Here is an 18564-nt window from a genome sequence, read left to right on the forward strand (position 1 = left end):
TTAAAGGTGGCGGGCGATATGCATTCCTTCAAGGGAAAAGAGTGTTGGGCTTCTCAAATCTTCATTTCCCCTTTTTTCAATGAAAATATACCAACAAATAAAGTCATTTTGTGTCATTTCGGTTGCTCCAGGAAACCAAATAACTGTCCAGCTGTCAGAGCTTTTGATATCACCTCCTAACATGAAATAGAGCCGTATACAGCAAAGCAGACTCATTTATGCAGGACCTTTAAGGCTGAACTGTGAGAGCGAAACCCATGTCCCTCAGCTCGAGTTGCTCTACTGACTAACTGTGGCAGAAGTGAATAAAATTACATATATTTTCTCGTTTTGTAGGGCCCCCTCTGGAACTGCCTGCAGGACCCCTGAGGCACTTCTGAGACCCCATTTGGAAACCAGTTAGCTGCACCTCTTCAAAACTTTTTTTTTAAAGAAAGAGAAATAATAATATTATTATTATTATTATTATTATTATTATTATTATTATTATTAATAATAATAATAATAATAATAATAATAATAATAATAATAATAATAATAAACAGTGCGTAAGCTTGCCGCAGTGTGTGCTGAAGTCAGACATCTTTCTGTTTCAAGTAAAAAAAAAATAAAAATCATGTAGCAGAAGATGACAGACAGCCTCTCATCCTCTGAAAGAATAGTGAGCAGGCAGATGTGCAAAGTGTGTGTGTGTGTGTCTGTTTGGTGGTGATTGCTAAAGGTCTGTTAAAGCTAGATCTCCTGAATTCCAATGCTTCCATCTCTTCTCCCTCTCCTCCCTCTCCTCCCTCCATCCCTCAGCTTCCAGCAGCTGCGCCTCTCCTGCCTCCTTTCCTGACGCCGAGCGCAGCCTCCCATACAGATGAGCGCTGGAAGCCACGCACCTTTTGACGTAGCCACGGACCGGTTGCGGTGCCGCTCGGTCTCAGTATAGCACATATTTTTATTGCGCAACGTGACTGATGCCCAACTGGCACATCTCACGGTAAAAAAAAGAGGTACTACACTGGAAAGCATCACCGAGGAGCCGGGTTTTTATTAATATTATTATTATTATTTTTGTCTTTAATTTTTTTATTTTTTTACCCGGACCGGACCCTCCCCTTGTCACCGGGAGAGATGAGTCGAGCGTCGGCGTGCGGTCGTGATGTGACTGACTGAGCGCTCCACACTTTGCTGCGAATAGGAAGGTGAGGACGGTGGGGATTTGGCCGTTTCCTTGACGGGGGAGTGATGGTAGTAGCCTGGTTTGTGACAGCACGCGCTCAACGCGGCAGCGGCAGCGGCGGCGGCGCAGGCGGCGGCAGCGGCGCGCGAGCTCTGACTGACTGATTGACCACAGCTGGATTTGATGTGGAGCTAGTTAATGTCCGTGGCTTGAAGCGAGCCCCCATTTCCCCTCCCGACAGAACCTCTCTCGGGTTCGCCGCCTAGAACGTGTTTTCGGTAAGGCAAGGGAACGTCAGAGGAGAGGAGGAAGGAAGGAGAAAGCAGAGGAGAGTGAGCCTCCCTGGCTGGGGAACCTGGGAACGAGGGCCGGCCTCTCTGCAGATCCCGTCCGCCCGCCCGCCTGCCTGCCCGCCTGCCTGCCTGCCTCATCGCATCCTCCGCGGCGTCTGGGTGCCGCTTATAACTCCCCCCCCCCGTCAAAGACATCATCACCCCCCCCACTCTCTCTCTGACAACAAACAGGGCTGCTTTACCTCCACTGCGACTGAATCAATCGACGTGCAGGTCGGAGAAGTGGCGGCTTCTCTATGCACCTCACCGCCCCGGAAAGGACTTCTTGCCGCTGAGAGCTGGATATGCAGAGATTAACGTGAACAAGATGGATCTAATTATCGTTTTTGGGGGGCTGCTGGCGCTGGCTGTTGAAGGCATACGTTGCCAAGGAGTGTATGGTGAGTCGATCTGAAGCCATGTGATGATGACCTTGTGAAACGGCAGTTTTCGTGCGCTCCCTGTGGTACCACGGGGTCCTGTAATGATGATGATCATGTGTTTCTTCACGAAGTCATGCAACGCGCCTCTGAAAGCCACGTTAGAGAGAGTGTGTGTGTGTGTGTGTGTGTGTGAGAGAGAGAGAGAGAGATGGAGAGAGAGTAGGGGTCCAAATGTAACCCTCAGGTTATACAGCAAATCGTGTGTGTAGCCAATCATGCGCAGCCCCTTTTTCATCCAATCCATCACTCCAGATGGTAGGTGAGCAGGCTAAATTTAGTAGGCTACATTTATGGATTATTACAGTGGAACCTAGTAGATTTTTCCAGAAGCCTTTTGGACTTGAGGGACTACATGTGTTGCAACAGCTACGATTCGAAAGGCTGATGTGACACTCGATCTCACTTGAGGTCAAACGCAGTTCCCTTTGGAAGTCATCTTCAGGACCTGTTGAGAGTCATGAGTGATTTTCCTGTATGTTGAGCCTGTCTGCCCACATCCTTCTCTCTGAATCTCTTTGAATTGATCAAATCACACAGTGCGGATCCTAAGAATGTAAAGGCACGCAAAAACGAACATCTTTGACCCCTAAGGCGGCCCGGAAGATGGGCATTACGAGCTCCAAGAAGAATAAGAAAGAAGATGCTGCCAAATAACAGCAGCACATTCAAAGCTGTCTGTAAAGAAAAACAGGTCATTTCTATTCAGTTGTTCTGCAGGCTGTCTCAGCTGTTGCAGGTCTTTTCTAGAAAATCATCTGTTGCTGCTTGAATTCCACCACACTCGTGTGGGCATGCTTACCAATGAGAACAAGTTCCTGCATCTGTGACCTGTGGCAGAAATGGTACCTGATACGAATTGCCGCCGTCGTCGTTGCAGCAGCTGCAGCCACGTTAGCAGCTGTAGGAGAGTTGTGAGGACGAAGTGACTCATGTGCACCAAATCTAGGACAGAGAGAGGAAACCTTGAGGTGCACGCCTGTGATCTGTCAGCGGCAGAGGCAGCTCTGACCAAAGCAAAAGGCCGCGCAGAGAGAGGGTGAGGTCAGCGGTGGTGTGGGGTTGTATGTTTCCAAGCACTGGGAAAGATCTTTGTGGAGTGTGAGCTGCAAAGGAAGGTTAGCGTGAGCATGACGGGAGCTGTCAAGGTGCTGAATCCAAACCAATGATGCGCCGTGATATTGTCTTTTTCTTTTCTTCAAGTGGAAAAGAGGCGACTATGAGAATAGATGACAGCCAGTTTCAGGACGTTTTAAATCTTTTAACTCACACGTGCGTAAAGTTCTGTTTTCCAGTTACCTCATTTCTTTCACTCCTAACAAAAGCAGCCACGAGGGCAATGAATTAAATCTAAAAATGAAAAATATTTTACAGTTCTTAAGCAATTTCTTTTTGTATTAGACAGTGGATTGAGGGTGTTTTTTAATCTGCAAGACTGAATAAATTGTCATAAGTACCTCAATATTTTGGCTCCAAACACATTACATATTCATACCTGCGGATTTGTTCTGGATTACTGTGAGATTTTGTCTTCCTGGAAAGTTGAACTTTGATTCTGAGATGCCTGGTTTTGGCTCTAAGCATCCTCGTTAAAGAAACTAGCTGATTTTATTTCTCAGTAACAATTAGTGTTGCGAGAATCTGCCTCGGTGTTCGACAAAAACAATGTTGTTGTTTTGTTTTTTGTCTTTTTTTTCAAACCTGAAAACATTCTGCTTTTGCTTGCAATTATTTCAACCGCTGCAGTCATATTTTAGATGAAAAACAAATTTTTGCAGGCTTACATGGAAACAGGTGTGGACTAACGCACTGAATGAGTTCAAGAACAGATTACAATTATTGAAGCTAACCTGTCTTTAGCAGAATCACATCATTTACCTTGAATTGATACTGTTTTTTTTGTTTATTATTCTATTTAATTGTCTTATATTGCAAAAGTCATTAAATAGTCTAAAGATTTAGCATTTTTCTTATACAGTTTGTTAACAATACCTTGACAACAAGTTATTGTCCTTATCCACTCCTCCATGCAGGGTCGCAGGGAGTTGGTGCCTAGTTGCAGAGGCGGGGTTCACCCTGGACAGATCACCAGTCCATCACAGGGCCACATAGAGACGAATGAGACAGACAGTCCTGTACACTCACACCTAGTGACAATTTAGAGTTTGCAACTGACCCACCATGCATGTTTTTGGTCTGTGGGAGGAAACTGGAGTACCTGGACAAAACCACATCTTCATGATTCATTTGTTCTATACTACACTCATTTATATTATGACTCTTTAACCAGTGGGCTCAGGTCATTTAAGTTTCAATAAATCTTAGTTTTAAATATTGTTTTCTAAACTATAACACTGCTTTGCAACTTCCCAGTGACAATATCAAACTCGTCTCATCAGCAGATACTGCATCAATAAGACACCTCAAAGCATTACTTTAATATATCATTCATTTTTGTGCTGAACATTTGTTTTTGTTTCGGTTTGCTTGTAACAGAAACGCTGTAAAAATCATCTAAATTACATCTCTGAAAAAAGGGGAAGAAAAACTGGTGAAAGAAATGTATATTGCATACACTGGAACAAGTCATGTAACAAATGCCATACTCAGTTTACTAAGAACTTCATGTGACAGTATGCTCTCTGAACCACTGAACTAGTCTAGTGACTCTTGGTACTATCTTCATGTTTTGTTTCCTTTATTAACCATTTTTTTACCTTCCTGGTTTTGTTTTTGGAAGAAGTTACTCTGTGGTCTTTGTTCAGTTTATTTCATATTTTCTGCACCTGGTCTTCATTTATAATCATCACACCTGCAACCTTTTAGTCATTATTTCTGTATGCTTAGTCCTGGTTTTTCTTTTATTTTCATCAGATCCTTGTTGTCAGCACCCTTTGAATTTGTTGGTTTGCTGTTGTCCTCAGATTAATTCATGTTCTGCTTTGTAGAAAAATGAAATGAGCTTGGTTTACATTAATCTGCCCATTACCTCTGGACTTTGCCTGCATTTGGGTCTTGCATCTCCACGTCGTGCACTGATGACATTTGGACACATTACGCAAAAGGTTCTCATGAGAATCTGAATGCATGCTCCAGATACTTATGTTGGAAAATGGAGAGAAAAGACACTAAAGAGATTGAAGCTATATGAAGGGTTAAATTTTATTGGCTGACTTTGAGTTTAGCAACACTAGAGTGTAATTTGTATTGGTTTACAGTGTAATACTTTCTGCCATTTGCCTGATCACTTAATAAAACAGTGAGTTATTATTATTACTTTTAATCAAAACATTATAGCATTGAGACTGCAGACAAAGAGACATGTTGAGAAATTTGTCTAGGTATGTCATAAACCTGTAAGGTCAGAGCTTCTAATCAACCATTAATAACACAAGAGATCTTCAGCGTTGCTTGATGTGATATTCATATTTATTAAATCAGACTCCCGTCATGCGACAGACACATTCAGTGCCGACTGACACGACACCAGACCACATATTCGTCAGATAAAAGCTGTGGATCCTTGGTGTAAGCAAGCTGTCCACGCTGCGGCGTGTGCGCAGAAGAAGATGCAGGCTGATTAGGAGGAATCATGTCCCATGATGCTCGATGTGGTGTCGCCTGAGTGGTATGTGTGGACTAGTGGGCTTGTAGCAGCAGCAGCAGAAGCAGAAGGGACAGGGGATGGGGTGGGATGGAGCAGATGGAGCGGTTTGGGCATTTAACTCTGTGTTTGCATGTATGTGGTGAAGCTTGAAAATTCCCCAGAGCACCGTCACTTCCTCTTTTAGTCATCATTAGCTAACAATTTTCATATTGGGCTAAAACTGTGTTTTAGGGGTAATAAAAAAAAAGAGAAAGGCTAGATTAACGTTTACATGTTCAAACTTATGCATTTTATTCTTTTAAACGCTAAGGACGACCTGTGTGTTTAGTGCTCAGTGTGGCTGCATGAATAAAAAAATCTATTAGCAAGGTTTTAATGTCAACATTTATTATTGATGGCTGCAAAACATTAGCATGCATGCTGTGTTGGCTCCCAGTGGTTTTGACATATGGTGAAAGACAGTGTGACTGAATAATCTAAGAGAGAAAAACACAGTATTTGAAGTTTTTCCCACATAAAATAACATATTAATAGCAGTTCCTAATAATCTCATTTTGTTGCATTCGCTGTATCTCCAGTCTTTTGCCATTTTTGCTTTCTAAATTGACCCAAGAGCAGATGGGTGGGACATTCAGTAGAAATTAGATTTTTGCTGGTTATTTTTATCCCCGGGCTTCACTTGATGCCATCACCATTGACTAAATGGTGATATCATGATGTTGTAATGAAGAAATCACGTAGCAGTGTGTTAAGTGGTGCTGCCACAGTCATTAAAGAGAATTGATGAAGGCTAGTCATCCCTCCATGACCGGGGGCCAGAGAGAGAGAAAGAGAGTTGCCACTAAAGTGCAACATCTGCTCCTCTCTTCTTCTCCACCATCCTCTCTTATGTTGTTGTGATTTTTTTTTCTTTCTCTTCCTTTGTGTATCTTTTTTCTTTTCATCACACTTGGTCTGTCCTTGAGGAGATGGTTCGATTAAGTCGAACCTTGCTCATCTTTGTGTTGTTTTCAGAGATGCACTCGGTCAATAGTTGCTCCTCCATTGTAGCAAATCACAAGACAAAGTCTACAAATGTGTTAAGTGCTTCCAAAGAGTACTTTATGTGTAATGGTAGTGACAGCTAAAAGACTCTAAATGATCAAATCAAAAAGCTACAATAGAACACGACTCCTATGATTGCATAGAAATGTCTTTGCGCTTGTTGCTTTTTCTGGAGACGTACCGCCTTCAGTATGTTCTCTTTGCATCAAAGTCAGTCAGAGACAACCTCCATGGGATGCGCAGATGTCCCTGATCTCATTTGTGCTGTGCAACTGAAGAGGAAAAAGTTCCTACAGCTTTTTAAAAAAAAAAATTTTCCCCCCACATCTTATTTCTCTTTCACTGTCTTTCTCCTTCTGTCTCCCGCTCCCTCTCGTTTGCATTGAAGTCCAAGCAATTGCTGAGGTTTCTTTTCATGAGCCTCGGTTCAGACGCTTTGGCTTCTAAGCTATGCAAATGCATTCTGCCAGTGAAACTAAAGCCGTCTTTGTTGGTTCTCAGAGGCCTCCTCCACAGAGTCCTTCATCATTCCCTTGGATCGGGACCCTTACATTTCCCTACCGTAATAAGACCACGGATAACTCTGTCTCCTCTCCTCCTGCTCAGAGTTCCCATTTCCTTGCCTGTCTTTCCCCTGTCTGTCTCTTCCTCCATCCTCCTGGGGGAATAGCGGATGGACGTCTGCAGCTTCAGTCAGAGCCAAATGAAGATATACAGCTGGGTGCGACACAGAACAAGAAATTTGTTGCAGCGGAACCTTTTACCGAGTACCTCGAGGATTACTTTGTAGCCCACGATGGGGCTTCAGATAGCGCCAATGTAATCACTTTGAATATCAGTTCTCTTTGGAGCCAGTCCTCTGAGACTGGCACTGACTTTACACTGCAGATACACCGTTTGAACTTGAAGTCTCACACACTCCTGCTGTGTTTAACAATTGCTGGGCAATCATTGGCCATTTTACTTCAATACTCCAGTGTGTTAAATATTTTTTATGACGCGAAAACAGACTTTTTAATCTTTCCACGTTAAAAATTGAAGTGTTTCTCCATCAGTTTACACATCTGCATTGAGAAAAGGGAGACACTTTTGAGTGACAGATTTGAAAACAAAGCATACATTGAAGGGAAGCAGAAACTGACAGCTTATGAGTATTAGTATTAGTCAAGCTTTACAAACACTGAACAATTCTCTTGCCATATTACAAGATAATTTCATTTGACACTGCTGCCTAGAAAGAGACTTGTACTTTTTTCCCTCCATCAATACTTGGATAACCTCAGTGACATCAATCTGACAGTCAATTCTGCAGACATGTACCACTCATGTAAATCTATAAATTCCCTTTTTGACAAAGTCTGTTTGACCTGCTACTCAGCAGTGGATCAAACCATTGTGGTTGTATGTGTTTTTTGTGGCAGTTGCGCTGACAAGATGCCACTCTCAGATTTGCCCTCCTTCTGTCCCCTTTGGCTACTTTGAAAAATGAATGGTTTGGTAGCAGGCACATTTCAAACTGAACTTTTTTGAGAAAAAAAAAAAAGTTTCGAAAGTGTACAGTAGTGGGTATTCTCACAGCAACAAGCATAACATTGTTTACATTACAAAATTAAAATAGGATTGGACCCATACATTGGCCTGACATTGGTATTAGCTAATATTTAGCTTGTCTGTCACTGTCTGATTGGCACAGAAGAAATCGTAAACCAATAGCAGTGCATAATATTTATCTAGAGTATATTGAAGATCAATTTTTCCCTTAAATTACTTGAAATACTCTAAAACTGTTGAGTTCTTTGTAAAAAGGCACATTTTTATAATTTCCCAAACATTAAAAGGAAAACACTGGAGAGAAGAAAAAAAAACATTTGCACTGTCTATACAGGCCATCGGCTAAGTTATTATTTTTATCATCAATATTGATATTAGTCTTGAATTTCACAACAAGTCCATCCGTAAAAACAAGCATCCCATTCCCACTTTTTCTTCTGGAGAGCTTAAAGGTGCACAGTAATGAAAAACTGACCAAATTTCTACTCACTGGGTACAATTTCTTTTAATGATTTGTAGACAAAAGTCAAAAAGACAAAGAACAAAAAAGTGACTTGCATTTCAGTTGTATACTTTGCACAAATCATAAACTGCTCTATTACCTTCTTGCTTATGAGGATTTGGATGAGGTCAGTAACACAGTTTACCTCTGGATCATTCAATGTCAAATCCCCACTGTGGACCAAAGAGGCTTATTGTAAATTGGCTGGCTGCTTTAACTGTTAAGCCCACATCCCCAAACCCTGATCTGCTTGTTCCCTTGCATATAGTGAAGAGGACATAAAGCCACCGCTAATGATCTTGTAGTTATTCTTTTATTAGGGCCTTTTTGTCCTAACGACCAGACCCAGCCTTGTGTCCTGATTTATTTACTAATTTTCTACTTTTAATGAAGTCACATATGACTTCTAACCTGCAGAGGGGGGTCTGCACCAAACCAGCACAGAATGTTTTTTTTTTACGCATCTGTTGTGGCAGATTTACTTTTTTTTGTGATGCTTGTCAATATTTTCAACATTTGCTTGGATTTAAATATGTTTAAATTGAGGTGTTCAAAAGTTCATGTCACTTCACCAAAAAAAAAATTTGGGCAGTTAGCAACAGAAAAAAAACAAAACAAAACAATAAAGTAGTGTTCCTTAAGGAATGCATATTGCCTGCCACCTAACATGCCAAAAGTTTCAATAAAAATCTCCTGTGATCTGTTAGTGCCTAGAGTATATGAGGGGAATGACTCTCGGCTACTACCACACAAAATATTATCTCAATGTATCTAAAATTGACTGAGTTATAGCTATTTTTAGTGTTTTGTATGGTTAATTAGCAGCCATCTTGAATCAAGTTGACTCCAAAGGATATCCAGTTGTACATATACATCTAATGATTCGTTTCTGAGAGTTTTTAAAAATCTGTCTTGCTAACAAGCATACACACACACACACCCAGATAACTGACATTATCGCCTTTCATAGCGGCAGGTGATATTAAATAAACTGAAACTTGGCAGATCTTTGTCAGCTGACATGCAAACGTCTCAGTTAGGTTTGATATTTTGATGATATGATAACTTCCAATGAAAATACTGCAGTTTCACATTATTATGGTTTTGAAAAATATTACACTGTATCACATGGTGCAATTGCTTTTATTTTAAAAAAGCAATGCTTATCACACATTGCTATGTGTAAAATAGTAATATAACTATAATATCATGATATTAGCTATACATTTTATTTGTGTATGTTTTAATTCTGATACTCTGATATGTACAGGGAGAGAGAGCCAACACAAGTGAATGTGTTAACAACAAAACAAGCCTGTTGCAAAGGTTGTTAACATTTTGTGCAGTTCTGTTCTTTGTGAAGTAACATTGGGAACCTGCCTGGTTGATGTTAGCTTGTTAATTAGCTGAGTTGTTAGCCGTCGTAGTGAGCTTGAAGTATGCTTTTTATATCACAGACGTATGCTAACTATTGTAGCTTGGTGTAAATGTTGGTTTCAAAATAGTGTAACTTTGAAAGGTTGAGGGGAGGTACATTTTGGTAGCCAAGCCATGGTCAGTTGTTTTTTTATGCTGTTGTACACATTTTCTAATAGTCCAAAGTTGTTGTTTTTTTTTTTAGCAAAGATGGAAACATTTCAGGGGAATTTTTCTCTCAGCTTTGATTCACAGTTGACAGTTCTCCATCCACAACAAGTAGGGCAGTGCTGCATAAGCCCCATTAAAACCCTGCACTGTCTCTGGCATCACATTTAAAGAAATTAAACTGCATGGTATGATGGACCTGTGATAGACTTGCGACTTGTCCAGGGTAGACACCGCCTCTCGCGCATCGACCGCTGGACTCAGGCGCCAGCTCCCCCGTGACCTGGAAAGGAAAAAGCAGGTAGGGAAAATGGATGAATGGATGGCATGATGGAAATAGTTGTTGATTTGAAATTGTGACTTTTTAAAACCGTAGTGTACATTGGAAAAAAAAGGGCCACTGTCTAACTGTTTAAGTCACCTGGAACAATAAAAAACAAGATGAAAATCTCAAATGTCAACCTTGGTCCTTCTCATTTTATCTTGCGCAGCAGAAAGTCTTTATCTGTAGTGATTTCACTTCATATAATAAGGCTAATTTCCTCACTGTGACTCACATGTGGTTCAGCTCTAATTATAGCAGCAATATTATCAAGAAGGTCAATAGATGCAGCTGTGTCATGAGACTTGACAGACAGTAGATTCCTGGGATAAAACTCCTTCATACTGCTAAGTACAGACAGGGGCATAATGTTAAAGGGCTGGAATTAAGACTGCAGATTAATCATCTTGTGTCTAACTTTGAGTCCATATTACAAGTTTTATTAGAAAACTGGAACATTTGCAAGGAGACTTTATGCAGTCGTTTAGACAAATCCATTAATATTAAATTTCTTTAAGTAAATGTTGAAATATTGACCAGAAGGTATGAGTGTTGACAAGCCTCCAGTTATGTTTGTCACTGATGTGATTGCAATGCTAAAAAGCCTACAATCAGATCAAAAAACTGTGATGTTATTTAGCCGCTTCTGCTTCATGTTCTTGTAATTTGTGGCGACATCAGTCAAAACAGCATTTAAAATCAACTGAAAATGGAACACTGTAATTTTCTCTCGAAGCACAAAAATCCACACGCTCCCCGTTTAAAAGATCTTGGATCGTTTTTGCAAATGTATGTTAGGCAATTTTAGTTTAGTTAAGAATATTTGAAGGAATTCTGCTGTTTTGCATAATCTTTAATACGCCCATCATATTTATTACATAATTGTGCGATTGCAGGTTTCTGAGCTTACAGCAGTTACTGAAATTGTTTCCATTCTCTTGTACAAAAACAGCCGAATGAAATTAAAGACCTATCATTCCTTGAAGGAATGCATGTTGCCCATCGCCTTTCACGCCAGAGTTTTAGATTCAGATCATGTTTGTTGGGAAATTATGGAGTTGCAGCCGTTTTGGGCAAACCTTGTAAAAAAAAAACCACTATGCACGATCTCATGTGATGTTGTGAAATTTGGCAACAGGTGTTAAGGATGACTCTTAACTACGACCACACCAGTTTGAGGTCAATATTTATGAAATCGTTCGATTTATAGACATAGTTGTTTGGGCTAAGGTCAGTTAGCTGTGTCAGCCATCTTGAATTGGGTTGATTCCGAATGTGAATGAGTTTAAGATGTTCATCCAATGATTACTTTCTGAGACTTCCACTGAAATTTATCCTGTAGTTCAGGAGATATTTTGCTAACCGACAAAAGGCATTGACTCTAACATTTAATGCCAACGTTTAAAGCAGAGATGTTGTGCAATGTATCAAGCTCAAAGTACGTGTTGTAAATGACTCTAAGCTACTATTACACCAAAGTTTTAGTGCAATCTCTGTAAAACTAACAAGAGCTGTAGCTATTTCGGTGTGGGCTAAGATCGATTGGTGGTGGCGGCCATTTAAATTGAGGTGACTCAAGAAGTTGAGATTCACATTAAGTGTAGAGGTCTACAGATATGAGTTTTCTATGGCTAATCACAGTCTGCAAAAATCATGGCAACAATCAGACAATTTCCAACAATGATTTTTTAAATATGTAGTTAATACTTATTTTTCATTTAACAACGTATAACAATAACTACCTAAATTGCTTAACTAAGTAAACAAATATTTAATGACCATTTATAGCCCAACAAGAACTTGAGCAGTTAAAAAATAATTTATAGAAGCCCATTCTCACTTGTTCTGCTATTAATTGGTTGCTTCAGCTGCTGCTTGGTGGCATTAGAGTCCAAGCTGCACATAGGTTGTGGTAATTTTGATAATGATGTATAAATCTTTATGTTCTCTATATTAACATTTCCCACAGTACAGTCAAAGAACTGCTTACATCCTATTATTTTCAGTGTGTGTTTGCTGAAGACCTGCTCAGAGAATGAGTTTTATTTTGTCACACACCCTTCTTGCCCCCCCCCCCCCCCNAGTTTTATGCAACATATAGTCAAGCATTCACGACACCACCTTTCTCCATGTATGATTTACGGTGTGGCTGGCTTATAAATCTCTGTGTTTACTCTAAATTTATTGCCGTACATAACTGGATAAATAAAACGAGATGCGGAGCGAAGACTGCCTGCTGTTTGTGCTGCATGTTGATGAGAGCAGATAAAAAGCCCTTTGGACAGGTTTAAACTTTGCGCATGAAGCGAAGAAAAATGTACATTCCACTCCGTGTGAAGCAGAGATAAAAAAGGTTTTATATACTTTCATCTGGCTCAAAGCTAATAATTTATTTGGAATTTACTGAACAATTTAATGAGCTGTAAATGCTTGAAATTTTGAGCTTTAAATCATTACATAAACTTGGTCATCTGTTGATACTAGCAAAAAATATATATTTGATTAATACACTCTGTAGTACATCCTTTAGATGGTAATTATCACCTATCGCTGAAGGCAGAACAATAATCTTTTTGACGGTGTCTGTGTGTTTGCACATGTTCGCTTGTCTGTACTGTTAACAAAATATCTTATGAATCATTGAACAGATTTTCATTAAACTTTCAGAAAGTAACCATTGATTTGACATCTACTACTGATTCAATTTGTAGTCAATTTCATTCAAGATATTTGTCACAGTAATGTGATATTAGCAAACACAAAAATGGCTATAACTTGGTCAGTTTCATAGATATTGAGCTAAAATCTGGTGTGTTAGTTGCTGAGATGGACCCCCAACTTTAACTTGAAGTGCTAACTGGTCACACAAGATCTGCGTGTTTCATACTTTGCCATTACTTATTGGAATCAACTTTTTCTGTTTGTTAGCTAATTATCTCATTACCCACTCAACAGATTCTAACGAAGCTTTGAGAATCTAATCATTACGTTGACATCTACAAATGATTATCTTTTGGCATCAACCTGATTAAAGATGGCCGCCACAGTAAAACGATGTATGCAAGCGCAAAACTGGCTGTAACTCAGCCAACTTTACAGGTATTCAGCTACAATTTGGTGTGGTTGTGGCTGAGTCGTGTCCTCAACCATGCACAAAAGTCACTATAACTCTGTGAATTTTATGAATATTGAGCTAAAATGTGGTGTGGTAGTAGCTGACAGTCATTAACATGTAACACATACTTCTAGCACTAGTAGATCACATGAGATCTCACAGTATTGTATGAGGCTTAGAAGAGTTACCAAAACAGCCATAATTCCATCATTTCTCAACTTATATTTAGTTTAAAGCTGGCATTTAAGATGGCAGGTAATATGAATTCCTTCATTGAATGCTAGACCTTTTAATTATAAAATGTATTTTAAAAAATATACATTTTATAGCCTTATCAAATGAGACTTGTCCTAATGAAGAGCAGATCTGACTGCTGAGAATCTGCTTTATTACGTGTAATCCATGTCTTTATCTTGCGTTATCATTCCCATGATTGGCATCGCTTCAGATCCCAGAGAATTATACATGCGAGGCAGCTTCAAAGTGACGCAAACGATGAAAGGGTCTCATTGAATAATGAATGTTTCCTTCCTGTCTTCCACGCACTTTTTTTTTTTTTTTTTAGTCGATTGAATTGTCTTAGCTAAGCCAAACTGGCAGGACCCATTTTTGCACACATAAAGTACAAATCACTCAGCGGTCCCCACAGGTAGCTGTCAGGAGCAACAGGGCGCCTTTTTAGCAGTGCTGTAGAGGGAATAGGGCAAAAAAAGTAGAAAAAAAAAAAAAAAGCATGGCAGGAGAGGATCAGTACGTTGTGGCACCCACAAGAGGCTAATGCCAACCTTCAACTCTGTCACTTCAGCCCACACAGGCATCCTAAGTGCTGCTCCTGTGAAGTGATGTCTGTTGTCATGGTGACAGTATGTGAGCCTGGCATCGCACGTCCTCTGACTTCCCTGTTCCCTCCTTTCGTTGCCTACCCACTCACTCATCCTCCCCCCCACCCCTCCCTCGCGTGCCAGCAAATCAATCGCTGAAACAAATGTGAAGTGATTGCAGGAGCGAACGCTTCTCGCAGCAGCCTCGCAATTGTGCACGACGAGAGAAGATGAGATCTCCGTATACGAGGAGGGGGGCGGGTGGGTGGGGGCATGTAAAGCAGCATTTGGTGGCTGAGTGTGTCTCTTTAAAAATCACCACCATTGCTGCGAGGCAACTGCAGGAAGGGGCCCACTTATCTTCGCAGCAAATAACGCTTAAGCTTTTCTGACAAGCAGGAACAGTGGCGAAGTAAACGTGTTGACAGTGACGCCTTCAGTGGTCTCCCGCATCAAAAACCGGTGCCAGGCAGACAGCGGGGTGGGGTGGTAGGGGAGGCGGGGAGGGACTGCACTTAAGAGATGCCCATGCACATGCGTATACCTAAACAAATGACATTTCTCAGACAGAGGCAAGCCACGGCTCAGCAGAGATCTTTTAACCCAGATGAACATGCAGTTTGTGCGAATGCCAGTATGCTCGTTCTTCTGTGCTGCCTGTGAGCTTTTCCCATCTATCTAGGGCAACACTTTGCTGAGGTATTAATTTACCACTGTGATTTATGACTAACGGTCACACATCAGCCTCGTCTGAGCAGGACTCATCCCGGAACGTGCCTCAAAGCGCCCGAGAACATCATGCAGTTATTATATGCACTTGTTTTTACGCTTACTACACCTCCTACCCTCTGTAAAAGAATATCCAACCGCCTTATAAACTCATTTTATTTAGCTCTCTGTGCATGCCTCAACAGCCTCTAAAAAACCTCATTCTTCGAGCCGAAATTTGCGGTGTAATAACTAATCTCTTTACTGTCATGCTCTCTTCATCTTTCCCATCAGAGTGCACCCCAGAGGCTGTTACACCCATGGGGATAACCACAAGCTGTGTACTGTCAGTTAATGGCTTCCTATAATAAAGCAAGCACAGTTATCTGAAGCAGACAAAGAACCTCTCCGCTGAGATTTGGCTCAGCGGAGAAAGAAGACTATCGAAATTTAATGCAGATCTTTCAGTTCTCGCCCTGTTCTTAATGTCTGCCATCTTCCCTCATCTTTATTCAGGCTGCTGCAGCAAATGGCTTTGCTGTTCATAACCAGCTATACCTTGAGGAGAATGTTTTCTCTTTGTAGATGTTTAGAGCCACACATCCGCTGCCGACAGGATCGGAAATTGTTACTAATTATGCAACACAAGACGGCCTAACAAAACAAGAAAAAATAAATTGTTCCAGTCAATAAAACAAAAGCCTTTAAAAAAAAAATCTAATTTGATGCTTTTATCAGCAGACAGTGAAACCTGATCAGACTGACCAAAATTAGGTTGTGGGAGGACTTTGTAGTTGCCAGGAATGGTATGATATGATTTATTATTAAAGAGCTAGCATTCCTGTAAGGAATGCTACACATGTTTTGTTGAAAAATGACAGAGTTGTGGCCATTTTGGCCATACGGGCAGCAGTGGCTCAGGCAATAGCAGGTTTGTTCTGTAACTGGAGGGTTGCTGGTTCAAACCCCTTCTCAGTTCGTCTCAGCCGTTGTGTCCTTTGGCAAGACACTGGCGGTGGTCAGAGGGTTTATTGGCACCGGTGTGATGGCAGCCTCACTTCTGTCAGCCCGCCCCAGGGCAGCTCTGGCTACAATGTAGCTTACTGCCATCAGTGTGTGAATGGGTGAATGACTGATTGTAGTGTAAAGCGCTTTGGGGTCCTTGGACTAGATAAACTTTTGGTGGCAAATTTAATTGGATTGAAGCTAAAAGTTAATCGGTTGTAGATGTGCATCCAATGATGGTGCTCCAAAAGTTTCTCCAAAATCTGTCCAGTGGTTTGTATTACTAATGGACAAACAGGGTTGACTATTTTAGGCAAAGCTCATACACAATGAATATTACTTGGAGTGAGTGTCGGAAACAACTCTCATCTACAACCAAACCAAATTTTAAGTCAGTAATTGTAAATTTAAAGTGATTTTTATTCGCTAATGTTGATTAGCTGTGGTGGTTGTCTTGAAATGGGTCGGATTCAAATTTCAATCACTTGTAGAAGTACATCAAATGAATATTTATTGAAAGTTTTATTAAGATCAGTCCAGTGGTTCATAAGATATTGTGCTTACAGACAGAGTTGACTCCAAATAGTTATCGGAAAAAATTTAAACAAAGATCTTCTGCAATTTGTTAGTGCTCAGTATATGTACAGGGAATCAGTCTACGCTACTACCACACCGTATTTTACATTAATACCTGTAAAATTGACTCAAGAATAGTCATTTTTGTAGTTTTAAGGTCAAAGTGTAGGTGTACCTACAATGATTATTTTCTGAGAGTTTCATTAAAATTCATCCAGTGGTTCAGGATATAGTTTGGTGACAGACACATGAACACACACATACATGAGAAAAAACATTATTTTTTACATTCACCTTCCAGTGATGGGTAATAATTATTGAAACAATAAGTCCCGAAATCTAAAATTTGGCTTCTTCTATCTTACCCAAAGTCCCCATCTACTTAGAAATATAAGTTTTGGCCTTCGTTTATCAGCTGTTCAATTTTGCCTCTTGACCCAGTCCATGTGTGTCATCTCAACATGAGGCGTGTTTGATTTGGCACATTTTCTCCTGGACTCATCGAGGTTCGCATTATGTATTCACAGCGCAGATTTCTTATCCCCCTGAGCCAGTCACTTTTGTTTTTTTCAAATCAGATGTTTTTATTGGATTGGCAAATAAAATAATTTTGTCTCACTTGAAGTAACACAGGCTTTAGTAAATTTAATGCTCTGCTCATAAACACAAGTCAAATTACTGAATAATTCAAAATGGCTGTCGCATGGTAAAATCGCATTAAATACAGTGAGCGTTTGGGTTGATAATATAACACTATTCCACAGAGGCTTTTTTAATTTTTTTTACTCTCATTATATTTTGTAACACTTGGAGCTGATGTATCACTTAGTGAGGTGTAATCATAATCTACAAAACAATAAACTCAGTTCTCAAAGAGGAATTTCTACCTTTAAGAAATAAAACTCATGCAAGTTTGTGTCTACAGAGACACACAGTTTGTGGTACTGTTTCACTCGTCGAGGGTTTTATCTGGAGATGAGTCCCTAAATACCATATTCACTGCTTTAGGTAACCATTTGATTGTTTTAAACGTTTCCCAATTTTACAGTATTCTCTAATGCTCATTCACTAACCGTCTTCCCCTTGGATACAATCTTATGACACGATTGGTACAAAGTGTCTAAAAAAGCAGCATATTTCTATAGCAGTTAAGACATCTTGAATAAAAATGACTGTGATTGTTAGAGATGGACCATTTCCAGTTTCCTAAGCTAGTTCCTACAACCCTATTCTGAAAAAGCTGGGGCATTGTATAAAATGTAAATAAAACAGAATGCAGTGATTAGCAAATCTCATACACCCATATTTTATTCACAATGAAACACAGTCGGCATACAAAATGTTTAAACTGAGAAAATGTACCATTTTCTTGAAAAAAAAAAAAAAAAAAGATAATTTGATATTGATAGTAGCAACACATTTAAAAATAGTGGGGACAGGGGTAATAAAAGGCTGTAGAAATAAGTGGTTTGAATAAGAAACAGATGGAGGAGCTTTTTGCAACTAAAAATGTTAATTAGCAACAGGTCAGTAACAGGACTGGGTATAAAAAAAGCATTTTAGAGAGGCTGAATCTCTCTGATGTAAGGGTAGGAAGAGATTCACCAGAATGGAAAACAGAAGAATTTCACCTAAATAAGTAACAGTTGCTACTTGCATAGAAATGCAACACATAAATGTTAGTAAGCAATAAAGTGAGCAGCGGACATATATTGTAACTTCATAGAAAATCCAGCTAATTGTTTGTAGCCTCTTACACCTTTTGTGGTGTCTCAAACTTAACTTTAAC

At 40.0% G+C, this 18564-nt stretch overlaps 1 protein-coding gene across 2 annotated transcripts in view; it reads left to right on the plus strand.

The window, feature by feature from the left end:
* Nucleotides 1–690: 690 nt before the first annotated feature.
* LOC108231854 (MAM domain-containing glycosylphosphatidylinositol anchor protein 2) overlaps nucleotides 691–18564 on the plus strand; it is a 220738-nt gene continuing 202864 nt past the window's right edge. The window contains exon 1 of one of the 2 annotated variants that reach the window (XM_017409220.3): nucleotides 691–1901. In XM_017409220.3, coding sequence (XP_017264709.1) covers nucleotides 1829–1901 — 73 coding nt within the window. In that variant the 5' untranslated portion in view covers nucleotides 691–1828. The remainder of the gene's footprint in view (nucleotides 1902–18564) is intronic. The other variant, XM_017409222.3, reaches the window with a different exon arrangement.

The sequence above is a fragment of the Kryptolebias marmoratus genome, linkage group LG19 (genome assembly GCF_001649575.2).
Source record: "Kryptolebias marmoratus isolate JLee-2015 linkage group LG19, ASM164957v2, whole genome shotgun sequence".
Lineage (NCBI taxonomy): Eukaryota > Metazoa > Chordata > Actinopteri > Cyprinodontiformes > Rivulidae > Kryptolebias > Kryptolebias marmoratus.